Below are 27,051 nucleotides of genomic sequence, written 5' to 3' on the forward strand. Positions count from 1 at the left end.
TAGGGTCCTCTTCCGCGGGGACCCAGCTGCGCACGGGCAGCGGCAGGCGTGCGCCCGTCGAGGCCAATCTCAGCGTGTGGAGTTAGCTCCCCGCGAAAAAGGATCGCAGTAGCGGTACGCGGATTGCGCTACGTTCAACGTCTCGGCTGCCAAAATGCATGCTCAAAATAAGCCTTGTTCTGGTGTATAATGCACTTCAGAAACGTGTCAGATTCCGACAACCGGCGGCTTCAAGCTACTCGGCGCCGTCCCCTCTGAGAGGTCAGTGGCTTTGGCTCGTTCAGCTGCTGACCCCAGGTCGCGTTACTGAATCGAGGCCACGGCGGCCACATTTCGATACAGGCGAAAAGAAAAAGCGCCTGTGTGCCGCATAGATGTCAGCGCACGTTAAAGAACCGCACGTGGCCGAAATTACTCCGGAGACTACGGCGCCTCTCACAGTCCACGTGCAGCTTTGGGATTTAGGACAACTAAGCCTCAGCAACGATGGCTGATATCGATTAATTTCACAAGACCAGAAAATGGTAGTACTAAGACAGCAATGCAAGGACACCCTGAAGCTTCAATGCTACGCGAAAGAAAACAGCGGACGCGATGCAGCGACAGCAACGCACAGAGACCTGAAGAACGCATTGATAGCCTATATCACAAAGAACGACAGTTTGGACCGCCATCGCAGGCACATTGACGCGGTGCGTTTCCCAGTACGAAGAGCCCAAGCGTTACGTAGCGTCTACCGCAAAGGCAATCCGAAAAAAAAAAAAAACTGTGTGCCAGTGAGTACGCTCTCCCAGAGGGGGCAGTAGGGAGGCGAACCTAGCGTGACGGCCGCGTTGACCCGGTCCAACGAAGTGCGCGCCCCGTGGTCCCGGAAGGAGGTGTAGTTCTCCGGAGATGCAGCGGATCCCACAAGCAGGACGGCCTGGTCAGTGGAGCAGGCCGTTCCCATCGCGGAGACGGGGCGTAGGCGCGAGCCCGGTGCTCTGCAGAGGGAGCGTGTGTAGGGCAAGCACCAGTGGGGCCCCGAGCCAAGAGCACGGGGCGAGCTGCGCGTTTTAGTTCCAATCGGCCTGAGATCATTCACTTGGCTCACTGCCGTCACTGACGTGCAGTTTCGGAATATGCGAGTTAAAACGCGCACAGCCAGAACTGTCGAGGGAGAAAAAACAAACGAAAACGACAGGGCGCACGAGTTTAAGAAACTACCAACTCGAATGACCTTCCTTGGAAACGGTGATGTTTCATTCGGGGACTTTTCTCCTTTTTCAAGGAATCCGAGGATTAAAGTTTGGCGGAAAGAAAATTAAGAACCGACATTGCCCCACTTTTTCTTAACTGTAGTTTTCAAGCTGCTGAAGGAAAAAAGGGCCTGAAATAAGGATATTTGGATCCGAGAATTTTTCGTTATGGCATGAAACATCACTGCCTGGAAGGAGGCCACTGAAAACTGTCGCCATGCCTGCGGCGTCACTGACATGACGGAGCATGTGCTGGATCTTTCGCTTCATTCTGTTTTGTTTCAAGAATAATTCAGGGGGCTATACAAAACATCGCCACACAGGGGAAAAAATATGCGAATAGAACCTGCCGAAGGGAACGAGCAGTGCTCAAAGGCAGTGCGAAGTGCAGGTACTGCATCCAAGCGAAGTGGCGTTGCCGTTTTTTAGTAACATCCCGCGAAGGTCGCCTGTCCGCTTGATGAGCGCCCTATCACGGAGCGAGTCGGCAAACTCAGCAAGAACTGCGATCTGTCAGGCTGTGGAACGCTGTGCTCAGCCCCGTATTTTTTCCTCTTCTTTCCGCACACATACCCGCCGTCGAAAACCCGTAGAGGGCAAATGAAACCGGTAGACTGCAGCAGGCTCGGCGTTCTAAGATCGAATCTCGCAATCCAAGTTTCGCTTTTTGTCTCAAAAGTGTACCGGCACTATTATGCGCGCGCGAGAAACACGAAGAGCGGCAGAGGACTCACGCCTCCGTAGTTTCGCTATCGAAACTACATTTCTCTCGACCTCTCATTTTACAGCGACAGCTGTTAAGCGCCCGTTCCTCTTTTTTACGTCGGTGTCGTAGTAGTAGTAGTATGCCGTAGTCGTCGGCGTAAACGGTGGGTGCGTTGCCATGGAAAGAGGAGGGTATGACGCGAGTGGAGGAATCCGTAACCGGTGGGTTACCACAGGAACCATATGGAAGAGGGTATGGCGAGAGCGGAGGAATCACCAGCCGGCGGATGGTGACCGTGGAAGGAGGAGGGTATGGTGAAGCTTGAAAAGGCGCAACCGATGAGTGGTTGCCATCGGTTGCGCCTTTTCAAGCTTCACCATATGGTTGTCATGGGCACCAGCCGGAGGGTAGTTACCATGGAAGGAGGAGGAGGTTTGCCGTGGAACGAAGAGGGCATGGCGAGAGCGTAGAAAGGCTTAACAGGAGGGTGGTACCACGGGGACCGCCCGTTTCCGGGAGGTGTTCAATGACATGACTCTGCCAGAACTACCGAAAACAGACACTGCCAAAGCTTCCTCAGTTTTAGCAGCAACGGCGCATATCTGTTGTGCCCAGCACATCGACTGGGCTATCCAGTTTACATTAGGTGGCACGTGTCGTGTCTAGGAAAAGTGGGCGGAATTCGGCGATCGCAATAATGAAGGTCCGGACAACCCGCCGTATTATTCTGCACGATCGTAAGACAACCGACAGTCGGACATAACTTGATATATCGGTTTGGTTTGCGATTTATGGGGTTCAACGTCCCAAAGCGACTCAAGCTATGAGGGACGCCGTTGTGAAAAGCTCCGGAAATTTCGACCACCTGGGGTTCTTTAACGTGCACCGACATCGCACAGTACACGGGCCTCTAGAACTCCACCTCCATCGAAATTCGACCGCCACGGCCGGGATCGAACCCGCGTCTTTTGGGTCAGCAGCCGAGCGTCACAACCACTGAGCCACCGCGGCGGCCTTGATGTATTCAGCTGTGCTCATGTTCATACGAATTTTTCTTTGCGCCTTTATCTCCAGGTTATCAAAAACACGGGCCACAACCGTCCCCGTAAACGTATGGGAATATGATCAAGCGAAACTTTGACTGCGAGTTGATTCCACGTGGCCTGCTTTGAACGTCGATGGCACGTATGCGAAAAGAGTGCGATAAGCGAAGGGTAGAATCGGGGGCTGCGCTCAGCTCCAGGAACAGCCTAGCAGACGACAGTCGTCCTGGCCAGCGCTCCATGCACATGCGGCAACTTTCGCGAGTTTTCCTCCTCTCCGTCATAAGGCGCGGTTTTCAAGCGAACAGTCGACGCTCGCGTGATATTCTAAAGAAACGGAAGGGTGTACAGCCTCGATCAGAAGTCTCCAGGTCAAAGGGTTTGCTTTTAGGCCGTGCAGGTGGGCTCATCAGAAGTTACAGATCCCCGGAGCGGAAGTAAGACCTGTTCTTACCCCTACAAACTTTTCGAGCTTCCGAGGTGCCACGTAAGCACTCGAACACACAGCTCAAAAGCAGACCCTCTCGGCTGAAGAGTTCTGACCAAGGCGGTACAGTTACGGAAAAGCTAACACGAAACGAGTGAGCGGCGGCGAAATACTACTGGCGGCGCCATGCAGCTACGAGAATATGAACCGGTAACGAGATAAATACCGGACGAGAGTGCAGACACGCGAGCCAGGGCCAGCATTACGGGCGCCGGAAGCATAACGAAAGGGAACACAGAAGCCCTTCCAGAGTAGCCTCGAGGCCTATACGTACGGCGGTAGCTTGAGAACACTGTGTTAAGGGTACGATACCGTCACTTGCGGGAACTCCCTTCGCGAGTGGGCGAACCATGGGCTCAAAACATAAATAGTGGCGGAAATAAACTGTTCGCTGTCACTTGAGTTATGCGAAACAATAAGCGTCGCTTGGTCCAGAGTTCTTTTCTTTCTCACTGCTTACCGCTTATCTTTCAAAACTTTGTACTTCTTGTTACGCTTGCTCACAATTCTACCCTGGCAAAAGCTCATTCGGCTACTGAATTTCGGCACAGTGCAGTGCGAGAAGGATCGGCAAGTATGGGCGCCGCAAGTTTCTTTCCATCGTGGTTTCAAACGCGGCCACAGCGAGTAGCCGAATGTACTACAGGGCCGGACGCTTACGGCACGCGCTCCTGCGCCTCCTCTTTCTCGCACTGCTCACAGTAGTGCAAGTGCTGGCGCTATCGCCATTTCGCACTAACCTGCCCCGCCGACTGCAGACTCCCTGGAGCGAACAGTGCGCATTTCACAGGGAGCAAACGCTGCAAAGGCGCCGACAGCAGCCGTCTAGTGGTGTACCACATAAGGGCAGCCGACGAGTAAGGTTGTTTATTTTTCCTCCGCGTCGTACCCACTGAACTTGCGGTTCTCACAGCCTGAGAGCCACGCAGTCAGTTCGCACCTTAACATAATCGGCTACTGAGTTGTGCTTCCGAGAAAGCTGGCATAACTTCCGTCACACTGAGTTGCAAGATAATTAGCACTCTCGCAGAAAGCGAACCTGGCGACCACCTTAACAAACCGTTCGTCTAGCACTTGGCAGCTGAAAGCCCGCTCTCGGCAGCGCGTACAAAAGTTAAATTAACTGCAATTACGCAGCGTGATCCGTGCTCCTAATGCGTACACGCGGTTTCGCGCGCACCACCGCGGGTACAAACGGGAAATGACGCAACAGGTGCAGCTGAAACTACGGCTTGAACCATAAGCACGTGCTGCAGCCAACCACAATGCGGAAGGAAACGAGGGGTCACGCAGAAATAAAAAGGCGAAGCACTCACCGAGAAACAGCCTCGACTGAAAGGAAGGAAGGAAGTATGCAAAGGGAGCTAAAACAGTACAAGGGCGGAGAAACGGAAATGGATGAGGTGCGTCCCGGGCAGGCAGGCAGGCGCGAACGCCCCAGAGCGGAATCGCGGGGCCTTTCCCGCGGCGGCGATCTTCACCTGGTGAGCGGCGACCCTTCAATTGGCGGCGCTCCTTCGGCATTGCGCGGGCAGGACTGACGAGGCGGAATTTATGAGGCGCCCCTTTCTCGCCGGCCCTTTCCATCCCCGAATCCCGGCGCATGTTCGAAGCCGCGGCACGCGATAAGGCGGGTCGAAGCCGCCGCGCTTCCAGCGCAAACAATGCGAAAAAGAAAGGAGAATGGGGCGGGCCGGGCTAACGATTTTCGCGCAGGAAACCTTTTACAAAATGTTTATCATGCGAGCGCCCGTAAGCGCCGCGGCCGCTGCTGCGGAAGAGGAAGAAAAACACAAGCCAACGGGTTCGAACCTGCTGGCAAAACGCGCCTGCGACGTCGACGAAACGAGGAACGAACGGAACGCCAAGGCGGGGCAATCGTTCCCTCGTCGAACGGCAGCCGCGCGCAGGAATTAGATGATTAACCGACATGTCGACACCGCGGGCAGGAGAGCACAAGGTGCCAGTTGTCCTGCAACGTTGACCGGTACGCGCAATGCGGCGAGCCTCCCTGTAAAAACCGCCAGCAGCATCCGCGCTTCAGTCAAACCGGTTAATGACCAGTTATCTGCAGGCAGCGTTTCACTAGGGTGCCTCCACTAATGGGACATTAGATTTACGACCCAGTAGTCTTCGTCAAAAGTTCGCAGCCCACCGCGACCGTGGCCGGAGCGATGCTGAGCGGAGGTGCTTCTCGAGAGAGGGGGGGACATGCATCCTCGCCCGCCGCCTCCCGTGAGGGCTGCTGCTACCACAATGGGCTCCAAATTTTTATCCCCCCTCCCCTACATCCCCATCCCCCCTCTCCTGGTCCCCAAGAGTGATGCCCAAAGGGCCAACATACGTCGGGACCAGTATACCACCCCCCCCCCCCCCGTCATAGCAACAACAACCGGCACCACCACCACCACTTTTTGCAAACACTGTACCCGTCGCCCGAACAGCACAGCGCGCACTGCTGGCGATCGCGCAGAGTATTCCTTACTTCAGTGTATTGGAACGTAACAGCAAGATATTAAATTCCTGAACCTTCACAAATGGGCGAACAGCTTTATCCACACAGTTGCAGAGCTTCACAGAATCCACACGTAGCGCGATTTCTGAGAAAATAGATGTATTCTGAGCGCTTTCAAAAAAGCGCGCGGAACTCTAGCGGAGCATGACGGAGCATTCGCGTCATGCCAACGGAGCGCAGCTAGATGCGGGATGTTCAAAACTGACGCTCCAGTGTCGACTTTCACGAGAAGCTGCCGTTAGGAAAATTAAGCCACTTGTGTCATCGTCTAATGTTCTACAACTCTCAAATTGAAAACTCTTCGCGTATACTCCACGGTTTAATTCAGTTAGTATGCAGTAACAACACTCTCGCTTGCTTCATGGCTTTCTGCGCGATCGTCAGTGCTGATCCGCTTTCACATTCGCAACTTGTACCGGTGATTTTGTAGCGCAAGCTACACTGGCCGAGGTTGACCAGTTTCGCGTGGCTCCTGGAGAGCCGTGCTGCGCATGCGCGAGCAGTGACGTCACAAAGCGCACAGCTGGAGCGCCGGAGCCGTCGCCGCCGCGCGCGCCTCGCCGGTCTGCGCATCCTCTGGAAACCGCACCACATGACCAACCACGTGGCCAACCACCCACGTGGTCAAGCCCCCCCCCCCCCCGCACACTCACTGGGTAAAAAAAAAAAAACCCTGTGTCGAGGCTGGGAATCGAACCAGGGCGTTTGGCGTGTGAGGCGGAGACGCTACCACTCCGCCACGACGACGCAAGACTGAACAGTGAATAAAGGCGCAAAATAGATAAGCGCAAGGTATCCGACATAACGAAGTTTAATATGGAGAGAATGGAGCATGCTCTAAAGAACGGAGGTAGCCTAAAAGCGGTGAAGAGGAAACCGGGCATAGGTAAAACCCAGATGTATGCGTTAAGAGACAGGGAGGGCAATGTCATTAGCAATATGGATAATATAGTTAAAGCAGCCGAAGCGTTCTACACAAATCTATACAGTAACCAATGTAATCAGAACGTTAATGATAGGGATAGTAGCGCACAGGAATGCGTCATCCCGCCAGTAACGGAAGAGGAAATAAAGAGCCTTAGGAGCAATGCAAACGGGAAAGGCAGCTGGTGAGGATCAGGTACCAGCAGATCTGTTGAAAGACGGTGGGGAGATTCTGCTAGAAAAATTGTCCACCCTGTATACGCAATGCCTTATGACCTCAACCGTACCAGAAGCTTGGAAGACCGCAAATATAATCTTAATTCATAAGAAAGGAGACGCCAAGGACTTGAAAAATTACAGACCGATCAGCTTACTGTCCGTTGACTACAAAGTGTATATTTACTAAGGTAACCGCTAATAGAGTCAGGACAACCTTAGACTTTAATCAACCAAATGATCAGGCAGGCTTTCGTAAAGGATATTCAACAATAGATCATATTCACACTATCAATCAGATGATAGAGAAATGCGCAGAATATAACCAACCCCTATATACAGCCTTCATTGATTATGAGAAAGCATTCGACTCAGTGGAAACCTCAGCAGTCATACAGGCATTGCGGAATCAGGTTGTAGATGAGCCTTAATTCAAATTACTGGAAGATATATACAGGAACTGTACAGACACCATAGCCCTCCATAAGGTCAGCAATAAAATTCCAATAAGGAAGGGCGTCAGGCAAGGAGACACGATTTCGCCAATGCTATTCACCGCATGTTTACAGGAGGTATTCCGAGCTAGGCCTGAATTGGGAACAGTTGGGGATAAGAGTTAATGGAGAATACCTAAATAATCTGCGATTCGCTGATGACATTGCCTTGCTTGCCTTGCTGAGTCACTCAGGAGATGAACTGCAAATCATGATCAATGAGTTAGACAGACAGAGCAGTACGGCTGGTCTAAAAATTAAAATGCAGAAAACCAAAGTAATGTTCAACAGTCTAGCAAGGGAGCAGCAGTTCAAAATTGGCAACGAGGTGCTGGAAGTGGCAAAGAATACTTAGGGCAGGTAGTGACAGCTGATCCGGATCATGAGAGGGAAATAACTAGAAGGATAAGAATGGAGTGGAGCGCATATGGCAGGTTCTCTCAGATCATGAATAGCAGGTTACCAGTATCCCTCAAGAGAAAAGTGTACAACAGCTGTATCTTACCGGTACTCACCTACGGGGCAGAAACATGAAGGCTAACGAAAAGGGTTCAGCTTAAGTTAAGGACAACACAGCGAGCCATTGAAAGGAAAATGATAGGTGTAACGTTAAGAGACCGGAAGCGGGCAGAGTGGGTGAGGGAACAAACGCGGGTTAATGACGTCCTGGTCGAAATCAAGAGGAAGAAATTGGCTTGGGTTGGGCATGTACTGCGAAGGCAAGATAACCGCTGGCCTTTATTAAGGGTAAAGAAGTGGATTCCAAGAGAAGGCAAGCGTAGCGGGGGGCGGCAGAAGGTTAGGTGGATTAGGAAGTTTGCGAGCATAGGGTGGGGTTAATTGGAGAGACATGGGAGAGACCTTTGCCCTGCAGTGGGTGTAGTCAGGCTGATGATGATGAGTGAATGCGCGCCTTTCATATATTAGCTCTTCCGAACCAGATGCCGCCGCGCTTACGCTACGTATATCCTGGCCTAGCCCTATCAATTTTTTAAGACCCCGGCCTACACCAACGAATGCCCCTGAATAATGCCGTTTATGACGAACAGAAAAGCTATACCGAGCACAGCCAGCGACGGCGTTTGCCTACATTTTAGAGCTTCCCCGCGTCCACGATAATAGTGCCCTAGAAGTGCAGTACCGTTGGTATACGAATTCCGATTTCCTTCCATTGATTTCAGAGCAGCAACTACGCAACGTGTCCACCACCGACGTGCCGTCAGCTTCCTAACAAACCGCGGCCAGACGCAGATGTCGACACGCTTCGATGATGAACAAGTTGCGTGCGCTCAAAAGGGCCGCGTGTTCGATAGTTGCGAACAATTCACGGTATCCTAATTCGTTGTAATGGGGTTTTAGTGCATGCGTTATTAGCCTAAATCTGCATAAACGCGGAAATAGTGAGGTGAATCGCCCTATAAAATTAGCTGCACGCAAAGCTACCGCAAGTGAACAGGAGCGTAAGAAATCGTTACACGACTTCGAGGTAGGCAGACGGACACACCGGCGACTGCTCCACCGCGATGTTGAAAACTACAGACGAAGCAAGCCAGGCCGCTGGAATATCACTGTGCAACATCGCAGACGCATCCGATAGACGATCTCGCCTCTCGAAACACTGCAGATGCAATGTTGCTTACGTGCGTGAAACTAACTCACTACTGGCCGCAAAAGTAAGCTCCCAATTAGAGCACAGGGCCTCGTGCCGGTAATGCCTCCAGCAGGTCACGGTGCCCAATATCCCCACGTTGCGTTCAGCTTGACACGCGACGTGATGCGTATGCACCCGTACGTCGTGAGTTGACAGGTGCGTTCGCACAAGCATGCATTCACTCAAAGTGACAGGTCCGCACGCGGAGGACTCGGGGTAAGCTGATCATCTCGGAGTTCGTTGCGTACGGCAACAGTGCAAAAATAGGGGTTCAGCGTAATTTTCTAAAGACAAATTTTTCGCTTCGGGTGGGGAAAGGGGGGGGGGGGGGGGTGCTGCGAAGCCCCACGTCCTCAAATCCGCCAAAATATAGGAAGAAGATTATGGCGCGAAGAGGAATGGACACTCGGTGAGAAGACGCAGAACGAGCGCCGTGAAATAGTTCGTGCACAGTCGCGTCAGGATGCTGCGCAACGTACCTAAGACCAAACAATTCGGTGCTTGAAACTCGACTGTACTGGAGCGCTGCGCATGACGAAGCCAGCTGTGATGCCAAGGCGGCACAGCGCATGCAAACCGAATTATTGGAAGCAGCACTTGAATATTACACGCGCGCGGGCTCGTTTTCTATGCGCATCCCGTGCGCACAGAACACACGCTCACTCTTGGCAACATGAACCCGGCCACACAGCAAATCTTTCCAGAATCATATATTCAACTTCCGGTGCTCAGGGGACACGCCCGTCGTCGCGGTTATTTCTCCACACGAGACACGGGCATCGCTCCGAACCACCCAACCACAGCGACACATGCACACAGACATGGTGGGCGCCGTCTGGTACTCGCGGCCGGGGCACCCGAAGCGGGTTCGCGTCAACATTCGGCAAAGAGCACGGAAGACCACCAGCTGAAGAACACAAAAATTATGAGTTTGGTTACGTAACAAAATAAATAGGGCGATGAAGTCCTAAACGATAAAAAGTTTCGCCCAGCTAATTAAACGGCCAACTTGCGCGCGAGATCTCGGCGCACAGCGCGCAGGGGCTTTAATGACCAACTTTTCACGGCTTATACAAAATGAACGCATGGACCGTTTACTCGTCGACCGGTATAAATGCCTCTCGGCGCTCACACGCCTATACTACAGCTATTAATTATCCCAGAACATTTTTCAGTGGAATAACGCAGATACGGCAAGCGTTCCACTGTAAAACTATAGAAAGCCAAACAAAAACACCTGCAACTGCGCTGTTTTAGAGACCAGAACGAATTACTTTTCAAGACGTAATTAAAGACTCGACACAAGAATAATAATATTTTGCAGCACGCGCGCTTCGTTTGGACACATCGAGCTGTGGCGGCGCGTATTTTGTAATTAATTGCTGCTGCTAGGCTGCATGGCCCGAATTCGCACCGCTACGGTTTCGAGCAGTGCGCGAGAGAGAAGGAGAGCAACTTCTCTGCCGTTCAGCAACATGCGCGATTTCTTACAGCCTAGCGAAAAAAAAAGAAAAGTAACTAGCACGGCAGTATGTTTTCTGACTGTACGTTATAGCGTGCTTTATTTGGTGCTTCACAAGTTCTCAATTCTGTCGAAAATATTCATAAATGCTAATGTATAAAGACCATTAGATGAATTTAAATAATCTAATTACAAGATAAAAGTACTGCTGCTTGCGCGAAGTAACTGCAAGCAACTCTGTGGTTGAGTCGCCTTTAGCACATTTCTTATATTACTGCAAAGTGCAGCCCTCATCCAGGCGGGATAGCTTGCACATTCCTTTCTTTGACGCATGATATTTGCGAAGGCTGCTGAGAGCAAAATCGCACCACAGACTCAATCGCTCAGAGCACAGAACGAAGGCATATTCGGCTTTCAGCTCGCGAACCATTTTTTTTTTTTTGCAGACCATTACGGGTGTGAGAATATTTGAAATTTTCAGTAGCGAATTGAATATTCTCCTATTCGATTTTCTGAACGGATAAAATAGCGCATATTCTAAATTATTTGAAACTGTTCGAATCTGTTGTCAAATCATTGAATAATTTCTGAATAAGTGGCATGAAGAAACGCCCGTTGCGCCGACAAATCGGTTCGTGTGCCAGCGTTTATAAACGCCCATACATGGCATGAACGATTAGGCGACGCAGCAGGGTTCAGCCAGGTTTAGCTAACCCTGCCGGAATGCTCCATCTATGGAACCATGGCCCATAGCTCGAGCCCCTCAAATCTACAGACATGTTCTAGCTCATTTGCTGTAATCAGCGGTAGTAAAAGTTGACTTTCCTACGCGTGCGTACCAAAAAATCAGCGTTGTGTCTCCTGCAAGCTATACATTTACAACCATGAGCCATAAATGGCGCTGCATCGCAGCGACACCACTAGAGCTTCGCTGTTTCCGCTAGCACACCACAAGTCAAACCAAATATTCGTACGAATATTCCATTCGGTCCATTCGCTATTCGATTCGTATTCGACTCGATTGTCAGCTACACTGTTCGCATTGGAATCGGTAGCAAAGCTACATTATTCGGATTCGACTGCATTCGGAAAAAGTCCTATTTGCACAACCCTACACAGATCACGCATTTACAACAGGTGTTTTCTTCAAGTTTACTTTCTGCCGCAGTCCTTAGTCACATATTTTAGCCGTTGTAAATCGCCATCTTTCCGTACTGCACCAGAATTTTCATTATTCGCAGCCTTTCTGAACTGTACGAGATATACAGTCGTTCCATGACTCTAGCATAACCTTGCCCTCCTCCGGGCATAACAGAAGTTACGCTAAACGGCTTGAAACCTTTAGGGTGAGGTTTCAGCACGCCGGCGAAATGTTCTCCGAATGCCGCACACGCCGCATGCGTGCCGTTAGGACGGCAACGTGACAGTTATCAACTATGGGCAGCAGAACGCGGAGTAGCGTGGAAAAGGAAAGTTACACAGGACGACGGATGACAATGCTACTATCTCGTTTATTAAACGCTTCTGATCGGCCACATTATACTCTGAAGCCAGTAATTTAAGCTTGCAGTGAGTACCTACAGCACCATCTGCCATGAGAACCTCAAGGACACATTTCCGCGCTACCTTCATGCTGTGTGGGTAATAAGATTAATTCAGCGTCGAAGCCGTTTGGAGCCCGAGATCAGTGCGGAAAGGCCAAGAGCAGTTTTTAGTTCCATTTGCATTAGCGCTAGCGCCTCATCAATGCGACCTCTATCACATCCATCGCAAGTGCTCCGAGTAGTGAAACTTCATGCGTTATGCATGACAGGACCCTGCATACCCGACTTAAAGCGAAATTCTGCGAGATAATCGTTCTGTTGCGGGGGTTTCGAGACAAAAAATATCTGTACTACGAGGTGGCCCCCTCCAGCAGCATGCACGCCTGCTGTCTGGTTGACGTGTACAGTTTCTGCAGAAGCAACGACGCCAATTAAAAGCTACATAACTTTAACGGCTACAGGTCCTGGAGGAGAGAGAAGCACCGAGGTCTTCTGTGCATTTCCCTCCCTCAGCCTGTATCACCTTTCCATATTTGTGGCACACACACAACAGCTTTGGGTTTCAAGCGTGAACCCAGTAAATCTATGCATCGCGTGCCCGGACACGGAACTGCGCCGAATGAGAGCTGCAGCTAATGGCGCTCGTATTTCGCTGGCCGCCGAGCAGCCCGGTGCGGCCACTCAGTCACGCTGTGTGTCCACGTCCGTGCGCGCCGCACGACGAGCCGACGGCGCCGTAGCGCAATGTTTACTCGTAGTGCTCAAAAACGTTCGGTCACTTTTCGTACGCGTCGGCGGCAACGGCTGGATTCAAAGCCGTTTGCATCGTCTCGCGAGCGATAACCTACACAAAAATTATGATTGCAAACAGCTAAAACTGGACAAAGATCAACCAACAAACGCAGCGCAAACCTTTTCCAATAGCGATACGAGGCAGAAGCAGGGGTGCCTACGGTGCGGGCAACGTTCGATGAGCAGGGCTTGAGATGGTGAGGATTAAACAACGCCGAATCTAAGAAACCTCTCTTCACTTCTGCCCAGCCGTAAGGGTAAAAACCAACACCGGCCAAGAGAGCAACATGATTGCTCCCAGCCATTTGCAGCATCCGCGCCGGTATCGCCAGTCGCCCTCGCGAGATTATCGGTCGTGTGCTCCTTCGTTATCTTCATCAGGTCGATGACAGAGAGTGTTCAAGACACTCAACACTGGCACGTGGCCATGATTTTCTTTGTTTTCTTTCGACAAGAGGAAGGGGGGAACTGACCGGGCGCAGGCCGTCTTTCGCTGCCGCTCCACTTGACCCCCGAGCGATGGGCCCTTCTTGCAAGGGCGAGGTCACCGCAATGCACACGCGCCGACTCAAGAAGCAGTGACTGAGCCGTGCTTCTCAGTGTGATTACCGGAAGTCTCGATGGTGCCAACGGCGCATTTCGCACCTCTACATCAAACGCATGTTCGCTATTCGCAAGCTAATGAGCGCGACGCACACAATTTCTCTCAAGATCGAAATTTAGGGGAGCTGTTGAGGCTGAATACGGACACTGCGCTGTGAATACGATGGCGACTTAGCTATGGCAGCGGAGGTTCCAAGCCCAGTTCACCAACCTCTACCTACACCCATAAAGAAAGATTATTGTTTTCGTCTAATTGGCGCTCTGCCCTAAAGACGGAGCTCAAAGTACTGCTTGGGATCGAGCTAGTTGATAAAACACTGTATTCATGCGCCGCACAGTAACTTTTTTTTCACAATGGTCGAACAACACATTTAAACGCACATGTGTTGTTCGTATACAACGTTCCAACAGCGTGAAATGAAACGCGAGCACAAACGATATGTGTCTGAAGTGTAAATACGGGTGTGGCCTATAAACATTTCCAGCGAGCGGTCTTTACGCCTTTGATGCGAAAATCAACCGCTCTAGTATTCTGCCTCCGTAGTGTAATACCCTCCAGTCTTGCAATTGGCTTTTAATTTGACGCTGACAGTACATTCGCCGGCGTTCAACACGGCAAATTCATCAAGCCCACTATCTTATTTCTCAATTGCGATAAAAACAAAGCGCTCTGCACGTTCATTTGCGTGGTCCAGCTCCCCGGCGATTTTTACGGCACATACCCAACCTCAGACTTAACATTCATGTCTTGAGTCAAGCAGCTGCCGTTTCGAGCTAGCCCATTCCGGGCGTTGCCTGGAAAGGCACGCGTCCTTGAGATTGTTAGTTGCCGGCGGCCTACAAAGGGTTTCTTGCGCAGTTTTAAAGTCGATCTATCAAAACTTGAAACTCGATAGCAGATCATGAAAAACACCTCAGGGGCAAGAAACCTTGGGATAAAGCAGTACGCTTTCTATACCATGCCCATCTACACGTAGTATAGCTCATCTGTAGCACTACTGCGCAAAAACCGTTCCAATCAGTCGCTAACAGTGGCGTCAAATTCAAAACGAACGCCTTCGTGGTTGAAACCACGCGGATGGACGATGGATGAATGCGAGAAACGCGCGGCAGAGAACGCTTGCGTCACTGCGTATCAAAACATTTCACTTCGGCGGGATAGATTATGCAAGACCTCTGAGCAGTATACTCTACGACGGGAGCAACGGCAGCAGCAAAAACACTGGGTATAGCAGCAAACGCTTCCGACTATGTCTGGCAAAATGCCAAAAGCACTGCCGTTGTCGACAGGGATAAAATATCACTGTCTGGGGAAGGCGACCACGTGTTGCACTCGCTCCAACACGCGCGTCACGAGCCACAACATTAAACAACGACGCCGTGGCGATGAGCATGGAAAGGCGCGTTCTGGAAGCGATAAATGCATGCTGCAGGCGCATATACTACGTATTTCACCATGAAGAACGAGCGAAAGTAGAGCGCAACGCGAAGCCCGTCTGCGCATTTGCACAAATATACGCGCGTCGCGCAAGCATCCCTAAGTCGACGCTTCCCCAGAGCGCACACTCACCGCAAATCACAACCTTCCTATGACGCAGGTGCCGGAACCCTTCAGCCTGGGTGGGAGCCGAGTGCGAGACGAAGCGCTTGATGGCCACGGCGGGAATAGTCAGAGCGCGGTTTGAACACAACGTCCACAGACGCGACGCTGGCATCGTGGCCTGTTCCTGCAAACGGCAAAACGGTCTCCGCTCACTCACGAACGCCTCGCCGCAGCCAGCCGGGTTTTTCTGCAAGTCACGTAATTCCACCGTGAGCACAGCACACCCAGCAACTTCGCAAGCTGCGTTCGGCGGCTGTCGCCATTACCGGCTGCTGATGGCGCGGAGTCGCGGGCGGCGGTTGCCGCTGCGCGGAGAGCCACCGCTCGCCGCCGACGACGCTCGATCCCCGGTGGCCCCCTTCCGTACACGCGCCGCCGCCGCGGCGTGCGGGGAGCGGCGCAACGATAAAAGGAAAGATACCGCCGTACCGGGGGCTTTCTTTTTCTGTGAAATCGCTTGATGGCGCGATGACGCAATCTCTCACGCAAGAGAAAAATGTGTTCCCCGACAAAACTCTCACCACACGCGCGGCCTTGAACGCAACGCACGCGGAAGACAGCAGACATCTGCCCACGGGGTGCAGTCGGAGGCATCGGAGGCACCACAGGCAGCCACTGGGTCGAGAGTAAACGCAGAAATGGCGTCGCGCGCGCTTTTCGATTCGCTCCCGTGCGCCGCTTTTGGTGGTTTCGCAACGGTACCCTTGGTACCGTCTCTGCTGGTGTTGTGTCGCCGTAAAGCACCTTAGTTTCCGAAACGATAGACGCTATGGGCGATGACAAAATGGTCGTATCAGTCCAGTTTACTCCGTTCAGGACTGCAAACTTCCTTACCGCTTCAGACACACGATATTTATTGTGCAAGCACTTTGCGACAATTTTAAAACCTTCAGCGAGTTAGAAGTTCATAAAACAAACTGTATACCGTCAACCGCGTTTTTCTTTGTTCAAAACATGTCACGCTACGGAAGCGTGGCAATTTCGGTCGATAGACTCCACTTCTGGGAGTGATTGCAGAATAGCGTTCTTATGTTTCGTGCAGCTGCCATACTGCTCACACATAAGTGATGCGCGCACGATGGAGAAACGTCAGCTCATCCCGGCTAACTTCTCTCTGCCAGCACCCGATGGCCTATAGTCAATCGCTACGCTGGCACGAACCTTTGCAGTTGGCTTTCGTAACCAAGGCTAACTAGGTTAGTATCGGATAGCACATTCACGTGCACGCAAGCCTTCGTCACGACCAGATCCGTCTTTGAAGACCTACTAGGCTACGACCATTAATTACGAGCGTACTGCGCTATCAAATCCAGGGAGAAGTGTTTCTAAGAATAACCCCTGGACAAGGCTGCCGGTATACAGCGCTTGCGCCATTCACATGGAGAGATCAATTTGTACAAGGCAACCCTCGTCGCTAAGGATGGAGCCACGCAGCCTCCAAATAATGCCGTGCCACGCCGTTTTACGCAAGATATCAATGTCGGTGGTCATCTGGGTCGGCAAGGGATAACATTTATGCGCTAGGGTATTCTCAGCTACACTCAGCCTCAGCCTATTATTAGGCTGGGCTGGAGGCAACGGTGGACAGATGGGCCTCGGCGCTGGCAGGCGCATAACGTTAAACGTTTTTCCACTAGAGGCAGTATGTGCTGTAACGTCCAATCCAGACAACTTAGAGCCGGGGAACGGATAGTTTGCTTAATTTGCACTGCCATTTAACAACTAGGCATGTATATGCACTTCGACAGTGAAAGTGTCACAAGAAAAGCCATCAGTGGGAGCGCTTGTTGACCAAATATTGGAAAAAAAAAAACACGCGAAAGTTTGGATGGCCGGTTTGCCACTTTTTCCACGCGCTTTTGACTGTCAGCAGATGTGCCAGAGTACGAGGTAAATTGGTTACAGGATTGCCCACCGAATTCAGGATCTCATTCGTATGGTTATGAAGGAACGGCAATGACAACCTCGTAATATGTGTACCGTGAGTAACGACTCGCAACTGCCTGATCTCAAATTATCTTTTGGCATCGCGAAAACAGCCAGTTTGCATGACCCTCGCCTGGCCGATAACATGACTACATGAACGACGATTACATGAACGATGAGCAGTGACCGTGGGCACGCATTTTTAAGTAAGGCAATAAGCATTCGCGGCAGAAACGCTGAAGCGCGCAGCAGAGCATTTACGACGATCGCATGACCCTGGACTCGTATTTTGAAGGAGTGTGCATTCAGTGCTATAATTGCTTGTGTACTTAGAACTTCCCAGAAGAGTGATGACGTTATGCCCATAAACCTGTCACTGCTTTGGCTACGCGTTTATATGCAACCACTCAAAACAGACGCCGCGCGAGGTACGCCGGCGAAAACAAAGACAATTGGGCGAGCACCAGCAACATGCGGTGTTCACTGCTAAGTTCGACAGCTCTGTCCCGATACAACGCTGAAACTGCAAATGCAGCAAAGTCAGCGGGGATTTCGCGGTGGACGCAGTCTTCCCACTACAGAAGGTCACCCAATACATGAAACACGCTGCGTTGGTGGTAGACGGAGGAGGAAGGAGGAAAAAAAACTTTTTTGACGGCCCGCACAAGGCCCAGTGAAAAAGAGCGCTTGCTGCATGGACTATGACCTGTTGTTCATCTGCCGAGCCCGTGTGAAGCCAAGCACTCCAGGAAGGAGGGGGATGGTAAGGGAAATAAGGAGAGCTAATGGCAGTGCTACGTGAGTATAGAGTGTGTTGTGCACCTGCTCTGATCTCCGGACAATTGGAAAAATTAGCTGTGTCACGCCAACCGAAGTTGCATATCATTAGTGGGGTGACTGAGGAGACAGTTAGTTTGAACTCTGAGAAAGACGTGTGCTTGTTCCGTTTTAGTGAGGGGTGGGGTTGGGGCAAGATTGTGCGGTATTCCCTAACGTTCTGATAGCGTTCAGCTATTTGCTCTTTGTATGTTGCGGCGTCTTCCGCTGACGTTGGATTTGGACAGGGGATCGAAGGCACCCGGATGTTGATTTCGCTGGCCCGTTGATGAACCAACTAATTTCCCTCGATCCCAGAATCCACGGAAATGATCAGGTATTCAATGCACTGTGATTGTATTGTTCAGGTTGTGGTTATAGGATTCTATTAGAATGCCATGTAGGTAGGTTTCCCGCAGTCAGAGTTGTATGTTGCGAATGGCGTTGCTGGAGTCGGTATAGATGCTGGTGTTAGTGGTCTGGTGCTTAACGAGTAGAGTTTCGAGAGGCTCCTTGTATGGCATATATTATCGCATGAGTTTCTACAGTGGTTTTGTTGCGGGGTTTGGAAAATGGCACAGCCGAGTGGATGATCGGTGCTGTCTGTCCGGCTGCATATACTGCGTACGCATATGACCCCCTGTAAGAGCGTGTGGCGTAGATGTATATCGTTATACATGTCTTGTCGCTGCGGTGATCCTTTGCTTGTTCTTGACGTCGACCGCCGTAGACGGGTGTGGCGTGACATTTTTTGGTATGTTTTGAAATGCGATGTTGCGCAGTATAGCTGAGGACGTTGACCAACTGCTGTCAGCTGGAGGTGGATGAGCCCTGCTCGTTTCAGGATGTCACATCCTACAAGACAAGCGCGCTACTTGCCTGCCTGTGCATGTGTTGTTGTATTAGTCCGGCGAGAGGGAGAGATAATGTGTGAAGATTCGAGTTTGTGTGGTGGTAGCCCTTTTTCGATATATATGCGTCGCATCTGCGCGGATGTTTGCGCGCGAATTCAGCTTTCAGCGCCGTGTCAGAGGCAGCAAAAGAAACGCACTCAACGACGATCAAAAAGAAGCAGTGACAGCCGTGTGCTGTCATGGGCAGCTCCATTCGTGCAAGCGCTCGTCAGCAAAGGCAATGCAGAGGGATCGATCGGTGAAGACACCGAAATGGATAGACGCCCCCGCGCACCAAGGAAATGGTCTCCTCCTGACACTGTCATTGTCAGAGCGGCTTTCTTACTGTACGATCCTTTTTGCTTCATTCTTCTGGGACGCCTCAACATCACATTCGTACGCTACAGACACGGGCAGCGCTAGTCCTGTGTTCCTTCCTGTTCCGTCCCCGTCTTTTGCGCTGTTACCTTCAAGAATGTTTACCAACTCGCCTGTTTAGCAATTGTATGGACATACAACTTTGTTCGTAAAGTTTCGAGACTGATTTATTTTATTCTCTAGAAATGATTCCCAAAACAAATGTTTGTGCGTATGTGTGCGTCATCTTTTCGGGCTAACCTGAGGTATCCATGTTAATTGCTGTGGCAGCCGCTGGATGGCACTACATGTACAAAATACGCTCTCACTAGTCGTCGGCGCATTCTACTGTAAGTGAATGTGGAGAGATGGACGTCAACCTCGAACAGCGTGTAAACATAAAATTCTGTGTGAAGCTTGGAAAGATAGCCACACAGATGTATGAGCTCCTTCGTGATGCTAAGGGAAACGAGACGTTATCGCGAGTTTTCGAGTGGCACAAGAGGTTCATCTCGGGGAGAACGTCGGTGGAAGACGACACAAGGCAGGGGCGCCCTTCAACCTCACGGAATGAAAACAACGTGGCTCGGATAAGGGAAATCATACAGCAAGACCACAACATTACAGTCCTCATGCTATCAGATGCTCTCAACATTAGTAAGACAACATGTCACCAAATTTTGCATGAGAACTAGGGGAAATGAAAGCTGAATGCCAGACTTGTGCCGCACTCCCTCACACAAGACCAGAAGGACACGCGGGCATCAGTGAGTGCAGATTTGCTCTCTGAGGCAGAGAAGGATGCTGCATTCGTCGACAGCATTATCGCTGAAGACGATACATGGTGTTTTCAATACGATCCTCAAACAAAGGGACAGAGCGCCGAATGGTGGTCCACAAGCTCTCCGGCGTCGAGAAAGGTGCGGCGACAGAAGACCGAAACAAAGACAAAGACGATACTGTAGTTTTTTTTTTTTTCGATGCCAGAGGTGTCATACACCACGAGTTCGTCCCACAAGGGCACACGGTGGATCAGGAGTTTTATATCCACGTGGTCCAACACATGCGTGATGCACTGCGACGCCGTCGCAATGACTTATGGGCACCTGGACAATGGCGCCTTCTCCACGATAACTCAAGGCCGCACACTGCTCTCAGCGCGACAAAATTTTTCGCCAAGCACAATATTAGTGCACTTCCCCATCCGCCATACTCACCAGACCTCTCCCCATGCTATTTTTTCCTGTTTCCTTGTGTGAAGATGGCCCTAAAAGGTCGCTGGATAGGGAGCATGGAGGCCATTCAAGACTCCACGATAAAGGAGCTGACAGACCTGCCAAAAGAGGCGTTTGCCAACTGTGTCCAAGAAGTCAAGAAGCGTTGAAAGCTGTGTATAGACTGTAAGGGAGACTATTTCGAAGGGGTGCTGCACAAATGATTTCAATGTTCAACACATTTTTTTAAATGGACTCAGTCTCGGAACTTTACGGACAAAGGTTGTATTTTTAAATCTTTCTTGGTCTTCCAATTCTAGTATTTGTGCGATATAGTAGCTAGAAGGGCAAGCCGTCACGCATGGGCATTCACAATGAGACGAAGCATGCAGGGATTACCATCCGAGGTGTCCTCCACGCAGCACGGACGAAGCGGAACCAGAAAAGCACAGTATGCTGAGTACGCTACGGCGCACGCGTTAGGAAGCGTGACAAGTTAATAATCCATCAGTCTAGACAGATTTCTGCCCATTCTTTACGAGCTTTTTAATCGACTTGGTTTAATGAAAGCTTTAAGAGCTCGATATCACTGGTTCTTACAATACTTTTTACATGGTCAATGTAAAACGCAATTCCACCGGTTCCAAAACTGTCGTCTTTGCAAGTGTTTCTTTTTTCTGCGGCGCCGTATCGAAAGCGCGGAAAATGAAGCGACGGCTACATTCAGGTGGACGTCGCTAAGCGCTCACTTTCCAGCATCGCGGCAACAGTCGAAAACACCGGCTTTCAAATTCGTTGTTTCACTGTTTACTTAAGAGCGCCACGGCGAGGCACGCCATAAACTAATATATTGTTGAGCCCACATGCGATCTTTGGGCCCTGAAGTCATGAGGCGAAGGGCGTGTTAAGGCCCGGACGATGTTTGCACACGACACAAGTTCATGTTTACAGAAAGGTCTCAAATGCACCTAGCCCGAATTTACAAAGGACTATATTGACAGGGGGAAGTGAAATGCCTCAGCTATTCAAAACCCCACCCCAAAAAATCGATTTCTTTCTTCTCTGAAAGGCATCAGTTCAGAGGGAAAAGTCACCTTTCGGGCATCGTCGCATTTTGTCCAGTTCGGCTCTTTGTCGCGAAAGCGGCTACGCTTGCGTTGTTTGCACGCCCGGCGTAAGAGTAATGTGCGGGAGATTTTTTGTTTTTGTTTTCAAACGCTGCTCACCCGATTTGCGTTCGCTTTCGGCGCCGCCGGCCGAGCAGGGCCCGAGGCACTTCCGGCGATCGCACATAGTAGTGGTGAAAGGGGCGCGCAAGCACACGAGCGCCCCCCTCCCTCTTCTTCCACCGGACGGCGGGTTGAGCGCAGCCGCGCCAAGCGCCGGAAGCGGCGCTGGAACGCGCGCGAAATCCGAGCACTGGCGACGCTTGGACGGAGGGGTGCGTGTGCGCCCAGCAGCAGCAACAGCGGGCACGTGTTACGGCACGCATCGATCGGACCAGCGGCCGCCTATATACGGCAACGAGGGGGAACGACGCCTGGGCGCGCAGAAAACAAAAGAGCGAGCGAGCACGCAGTGGAACGGCCGCCAAGAAGTGGAACTTGAATTCGATCCCGGCGAGCAGCTAAAGCGCGCCGCCCCGACTCAAGTGAACCGCGGGCGCTTCGGAGCGGGGGACGCCGTCAAGATCGATCAGCGCCGCGCCTCGGGCGGCGTCGACGCGGGCCCCCTCTCTCGGGCGCTTTTGCTTCGCTCTACTTGGACGGCGCTTGACAAAGCGCTAGGCGAACGTCTCCGCTCCGACGCTTTCGTTTTGAGCCCGAAGTTTGCGAAGGGCGGTACTGCGCTTCAGAGAAAAGGAAAATGCGAAAGGTGAGCAAAAAAGAAAAGAAAAAAGAAACCTGCTCACTATAGTCGAAGTCTAATGAAAAACTCAGCAAGCACTTGCGTCTTCAGTCTGCTGAAAGAAAAAAAAAAGTCAATTTTGTTCTCGCGGCTTCCAACTTATTTTTAGTGCTCTTGGACGGTACGCGCAGCGAGTGCTGAACGAGCGACCGGCCGAGGCTAAATTGATCAAGAACGTCTCCCGCGCGCGCGCGCTGTATTCGCGTCACGCGCGCATGTGTTTCTGCGCAGCGTCCGCTAGCGCTGTTTAACGCAAGGACCTTGTTTTTAATGACTCGTGACGAAAAAAAAAGCGCCCTTAAAGGAATTTGATCAACAGCTTTTCCGTGAAAACGCAATTTCCTTCTCCCGCGGCGCATATAAGTGCAACACGTTGGAAGTCGAACAGCCCAAGCACTAAGCTCGACGTTGAGGGGCCCGAGTAGGAAAGAACAGCGCTACAACGTTCAAGTCTTCTTTGGACGAATCGCCCGCGGCCGAGAGACTTGAGGAGCGGCCGTCACGCATGGCTGAATTTAATCGCCATTCAGCCTGGCTGTTCGCTAAACCATGACCCAAAAATGCCTTTCCCATTTCCCAGCCGGAAAAAAAATAAAATGAAGGCAAGCTTCTGCAAATGGAGAATTTTGCTTTTAGACAGCAGTGAGCGTCACGAACGAAATAATTCTTGTCAGCGCACAAAAAAAAAAAAAACCTTCACGATCCAGCGCTGTGTTTTTTTGTGTGTGTGTGCGTGTGTGAAGTAAATTGTTCTGCAGAAAATAAATTAAAGCAAACGCTACAGATTAAAAGCGGAGATTTAGCAAAGTGAGCAGAGTTTTTGCAAAAAAGAAAGAGAAAAAGTGCATGATATACGCATACACTCTGTTCGCAAGTCATGCAAGGAAGATGGAATTCAGTACAGATAATAATCATCTTGCCGAATGGACGTTACCAGAGTTCGGCAAGAACCATTTGCGCACATCTGAATCGGCGAAGGGCGAGAATGGCCGCGTTCGCCCAAAGCGGGCACCATTTGCTTCATAGAGAAGCGCTCCAAATAATTTGCGGAGCGTGAGAGACGCGACCCACCCATCACTGTTCGCGAAACCTTCACGCGACGCCCACTTGAGTACGTACCGCGATCATCATCAGCGCAAGCTGACCATGCATCCTGTCGACAGAAAGCTAGAACGCGCGCACGCATAGCATCCCCCCCCCCCCCCCCCCGGGCAGAGGCAAAGCGATGCTGAGAGGCGCGTGAAGCGTCTCAATTTCCCATTTTACTTTCGGACACGTGCACGCCTCACACTTCCACGCAAGTGCGTCAAACACGCAGCTTGCGCAACTGCTGCTTGTGGCAATTGCGCGCCGAGCTGCGCTCCAATTTCAGCTAGCGCGAACACCAAATGTTAGAAAAGTAAAAAAAAAAAATATTGCAGACAGACAGCCATTCTGACCGCATGTGACAGATTTCCACTGGTTCATATCTGGTTGCGGTGCAGACACGCGTTTCCTGCATGCGTGTTGACGACGCGGTGCTCTGGCATTTCGGCCATGCATAACTTCGTTCGCTAGCGAATAGCGACGCACGCATATCCGATTTACCGAATTGCCCGCGGTACTTCCCGTTTTTCATTAAAACTCACATACCGGGCTTCGCGATATTGAATTTCCTGTCTCCGGCTTGCTTTCCGGGACGAGCTTTAAGCCAGCGTCCAATATCTGAGCGCAAAGGCCCCTTTCAACTCCATAACAAGCGATAACTTAATACGCATAGCATTCCATAACGCGGCCTGCCTCAAACAGAATGTAGGCGTAGAGCCCGTCGCTCCGCGTCTCCTCGATGCGACGTCACGAGGCTGCATTTTCACAGAGGCCCTAAACGTGCAAGAGTGACGAGTGAAAGCGGCATTATGAATACAGGTGTGCACATTTCATGGCCTGCCTGGAATATTGCGTGCCGGAGAGATCAGTATTCGCATCTTTTTACTGCTGTGCTTTTCTGCGGCATAATGTCTCGGGCTTTTCTGTGACGCAACAAAAAAGATAAAGCTTCCAGGTAAAGCACAGTGATACTATAGTCAAGCTGTCATGTACTATAGCCAAGACAGATACGGTATTTGTGGAATGCTGCAGCTTCGAAGCATCCGAATAAATTCAGGCCGTACGCCCATCTTCAGTGTTGATATAACAGCCAGGCAGGCGCTCGTTTTTCATTCCGTGTCCACTGAAACTGCGCGATAACAGGCAGAGAAGTCCCCGCCATGATGGCAGCCCGTGTTTGCGTACCCATTTTGCTGGAAGCTAAAAAAAAAAAGTGAACACTGGAATGGGAAACACTCCCAGATGCCGCGCAGAGTTCAACCTTTAATTCGCACTGAGCCGCAGATAGTATAGGGCGCAGATCCTGCGCTATATTTCGCTGCACATAAATGAAGTTTCCAATTGGGCAGCACGAACGCTCCGGTAAGGCAGGAGAACAGAAGCCAACGAGATATACGCATGATTTACTCCTTGTTTTCCGGTTGTGACCCGGAAAAACAGCAGTAAATCAGCAGCAGCAGCCTTCGGTGCACTCGCGATCGCTGCCTGAAGGACAAAGATGTGCAGTGGAAATCTCCCCGGTCGTTTTCTTCTATGTGCGCAAGGAATGTGCTAGCATGCCGACCTGTTTCTATGGGAAAGTATACTATAGCAAGAAGAGCTGATCGCTGTGTCGTCGCATATGGGTGTCCACGGCTTCTCATACGGCACAGCAGCTGCGTCGCAGCGGCACAGCATGTATCCTCCTACGCCGCTCTCTGGAATCAATATCGGGTTACGAATACACGTGCCGTCCAGCTGAATGAGGGGAATGCATTTTATCTCACTGTGCTCGGCGTGCCGCTGTTTTCCAGGAATGAACACCGCTTCAGATTTCAAATTCGCGTGCCTTTAAAATTAGCGCATTATTTTTTCTGCCTTCCTTTTAACGACCGATGCGAAAAGGACGGTTTCATGCGAACAGTCCACGCTCGAAAATAAAGTATCCAGATATTGTGTTTCCCCAGTCCTTACATGTCGCGCGCACTCTCAATTTTTTCGTGCGGGCCCCACTCCCTTTTTCCCGTCTATGCTTATTTCTTTATTTTCCTTGCATTTTTTTACCGCTATCTACTTGTTTCTGTACTCTCTATGCGTTTCTCGCTCACCTGTTCTGTGTCTAACCCTTATAAAAGGGGAAAGACCAGCGAAGACAAATCACTCTTGAAAAAGATCGGTCCTCCGATCGAAACGTCGGGTCAAATATATATATATTTAAGAGAAGTGGGCACTTCTACAAAGACACTTTTATTTATCAACGTTTCGACCGCGGTGCGGTCTTCTTCAGGACTGTAGTGGTCTCGCGTCAGATGGACCGACCGCACCGCGGTCGAAACGTTGATAAATAAAAGTGTCTTTGTAGAAGTGCCCACTTCTCTTAAATCTTTATTCTGCGGAGCCAACGCAACCTACGTTCGTAACATATATATATATATATATATATATATATATATATATATATATATATATATATATATATATATATATATATATATATATATATATATATATATATATATATATAGAGAGAGAGAGAGAGAGAGACTAAGAAGACTACCGTTTTATGTTAGCTTATTAAACATGCTGCTGAGTTATAACAATCTCAGGAATGTTTCCAGCATTCCCGCTATAAACCGCCTGTATGCCTTATTTGTTCCCAAATATACTCCTCTTACGGACGCGCAGCTGCGAAGGGCTGCTATGGTTCCCTCCGCTCTTACGCGAGCAAGAGGAGTAAAATAAAAATGAAAATACTCCGAACGCCACCACTTACCACCGCGCTCAGGTCAAGGTTGTTCAAGCTGCTCGCTCCGCACTTCGCGAGCACAAGAATGTAAGCACTCACACTTGGGGAGATGGCAATGCAATTACACGAGGGGATGCTCGCTAAGAATCAGCGAAATGAATAAGAGACTACGAACGACTTGAACGGAGCTGTTCGTTAGAAAAAAAAGCGGGGGTGGGGGGAACTGTATTATGCCGCGAAAAAGATGGCGATGCGAAATACTCTTAGGGTTGTGGAGGTGCGTTTGAGCTCGGGGCAAATTAATGTTTGCGCTTCTCTCGAACAGAGTGCCCTGGACGCCCGAGGCAAGCGCAGGAGAGTCGCGCAGGCTGCTCGAGAGGGACGGCTGTGGTCCGTCATGCCGGAAAATTGTTTGCACAGCGCAGCGGACGCTTCAGGAGCAACAGAGCGGTGAGCTGTGTAGTGGAATGGGGGCTGTACTTCGCTACCGCAGGTTGTTAGCCCTTGCTCTTACGCACCTGCTGCTAACAACCAGGAAGAAGAAACACCTCTAGACGCGGATGAGCAGCGAGGTTTTCTTGTAAGAGAGAGAGAACAAAAAGCACCGAAGCAGGTTCTAAGCGAACGGAAGAGCACGGTCGTATGCAACGATTTTCAACCCCTTCTAACACTTACTAGACTCTTCCCCTGCCCGCCGCGCACTCTACGTGCCGCAGTGACGTATGCCGCCTATTTTGCTGCAAGACGAACATGGAGCCGAGTAGCCCAGCTCCCCCAACCGAGGCCGTGTAGCAGCGCAGGTACTGTGCCGCCAAGGGAGTGCATTTCGCGAAGCGCGCAACAGGCTC

The 27,051-nt window shown here is 50.8% G+C and overlaps 1 protein-coding gene across 10 annotated transcripts in view; it reads right to left on the minus strand.

The window, feature by feature from the left end:
- LOC144113745 (carbonic anhydrase 1-like) overlaps positions 1-27,051 on the minus strand; it is a 91,661-nt gene that overhangs the window by 18,651 nt on the left and 45,959 nt on the right. For 2 of the 10 annotated variants that reach the window (XM_077647044.1, XM_077647039.1), the window contains exons 1-2: positions 15,545-15,883; positions 15,246-15,465 (exon numbers count right to left, since the gene is read on the minus strand). The exons of 3 other annotated variants lie outside the window; for them this stretch is intronic. In XM_077647044.1, the coding sequence (XP_077503170.1) occupies positions 15,246-15,390 (145 nt within the window). In that variant the 5' untranslated portion in view covers positions 15,391-15,465; positions 15,545-15,883. Of the gene's footprint in view, positions 1-15,245; positions 15,884-27,051 lie in introns of those variants that run through there. 5 more of the 10 variants (XM_077647045.1, XM_077647042.1, XM_077647043.1 and 2 more) reach the window with 4 other exon arrangements.

This window comes from Amblyomma americanum, chromosome 1, assembly GCF_052857255.1.
Source record: "Amblyomma americanum isolate KBUSLIRL-KWMA chromosome 1, ASM5285725v1, whole genome shotgun sequence".
In the NCBI taxonomy this organism is placed as follows: Eukaryota; Metazoa; Arthropoda; class Arachnida; order Ixodida; family Ixodidae; genus Amblyomma; species Amblyomma americanum.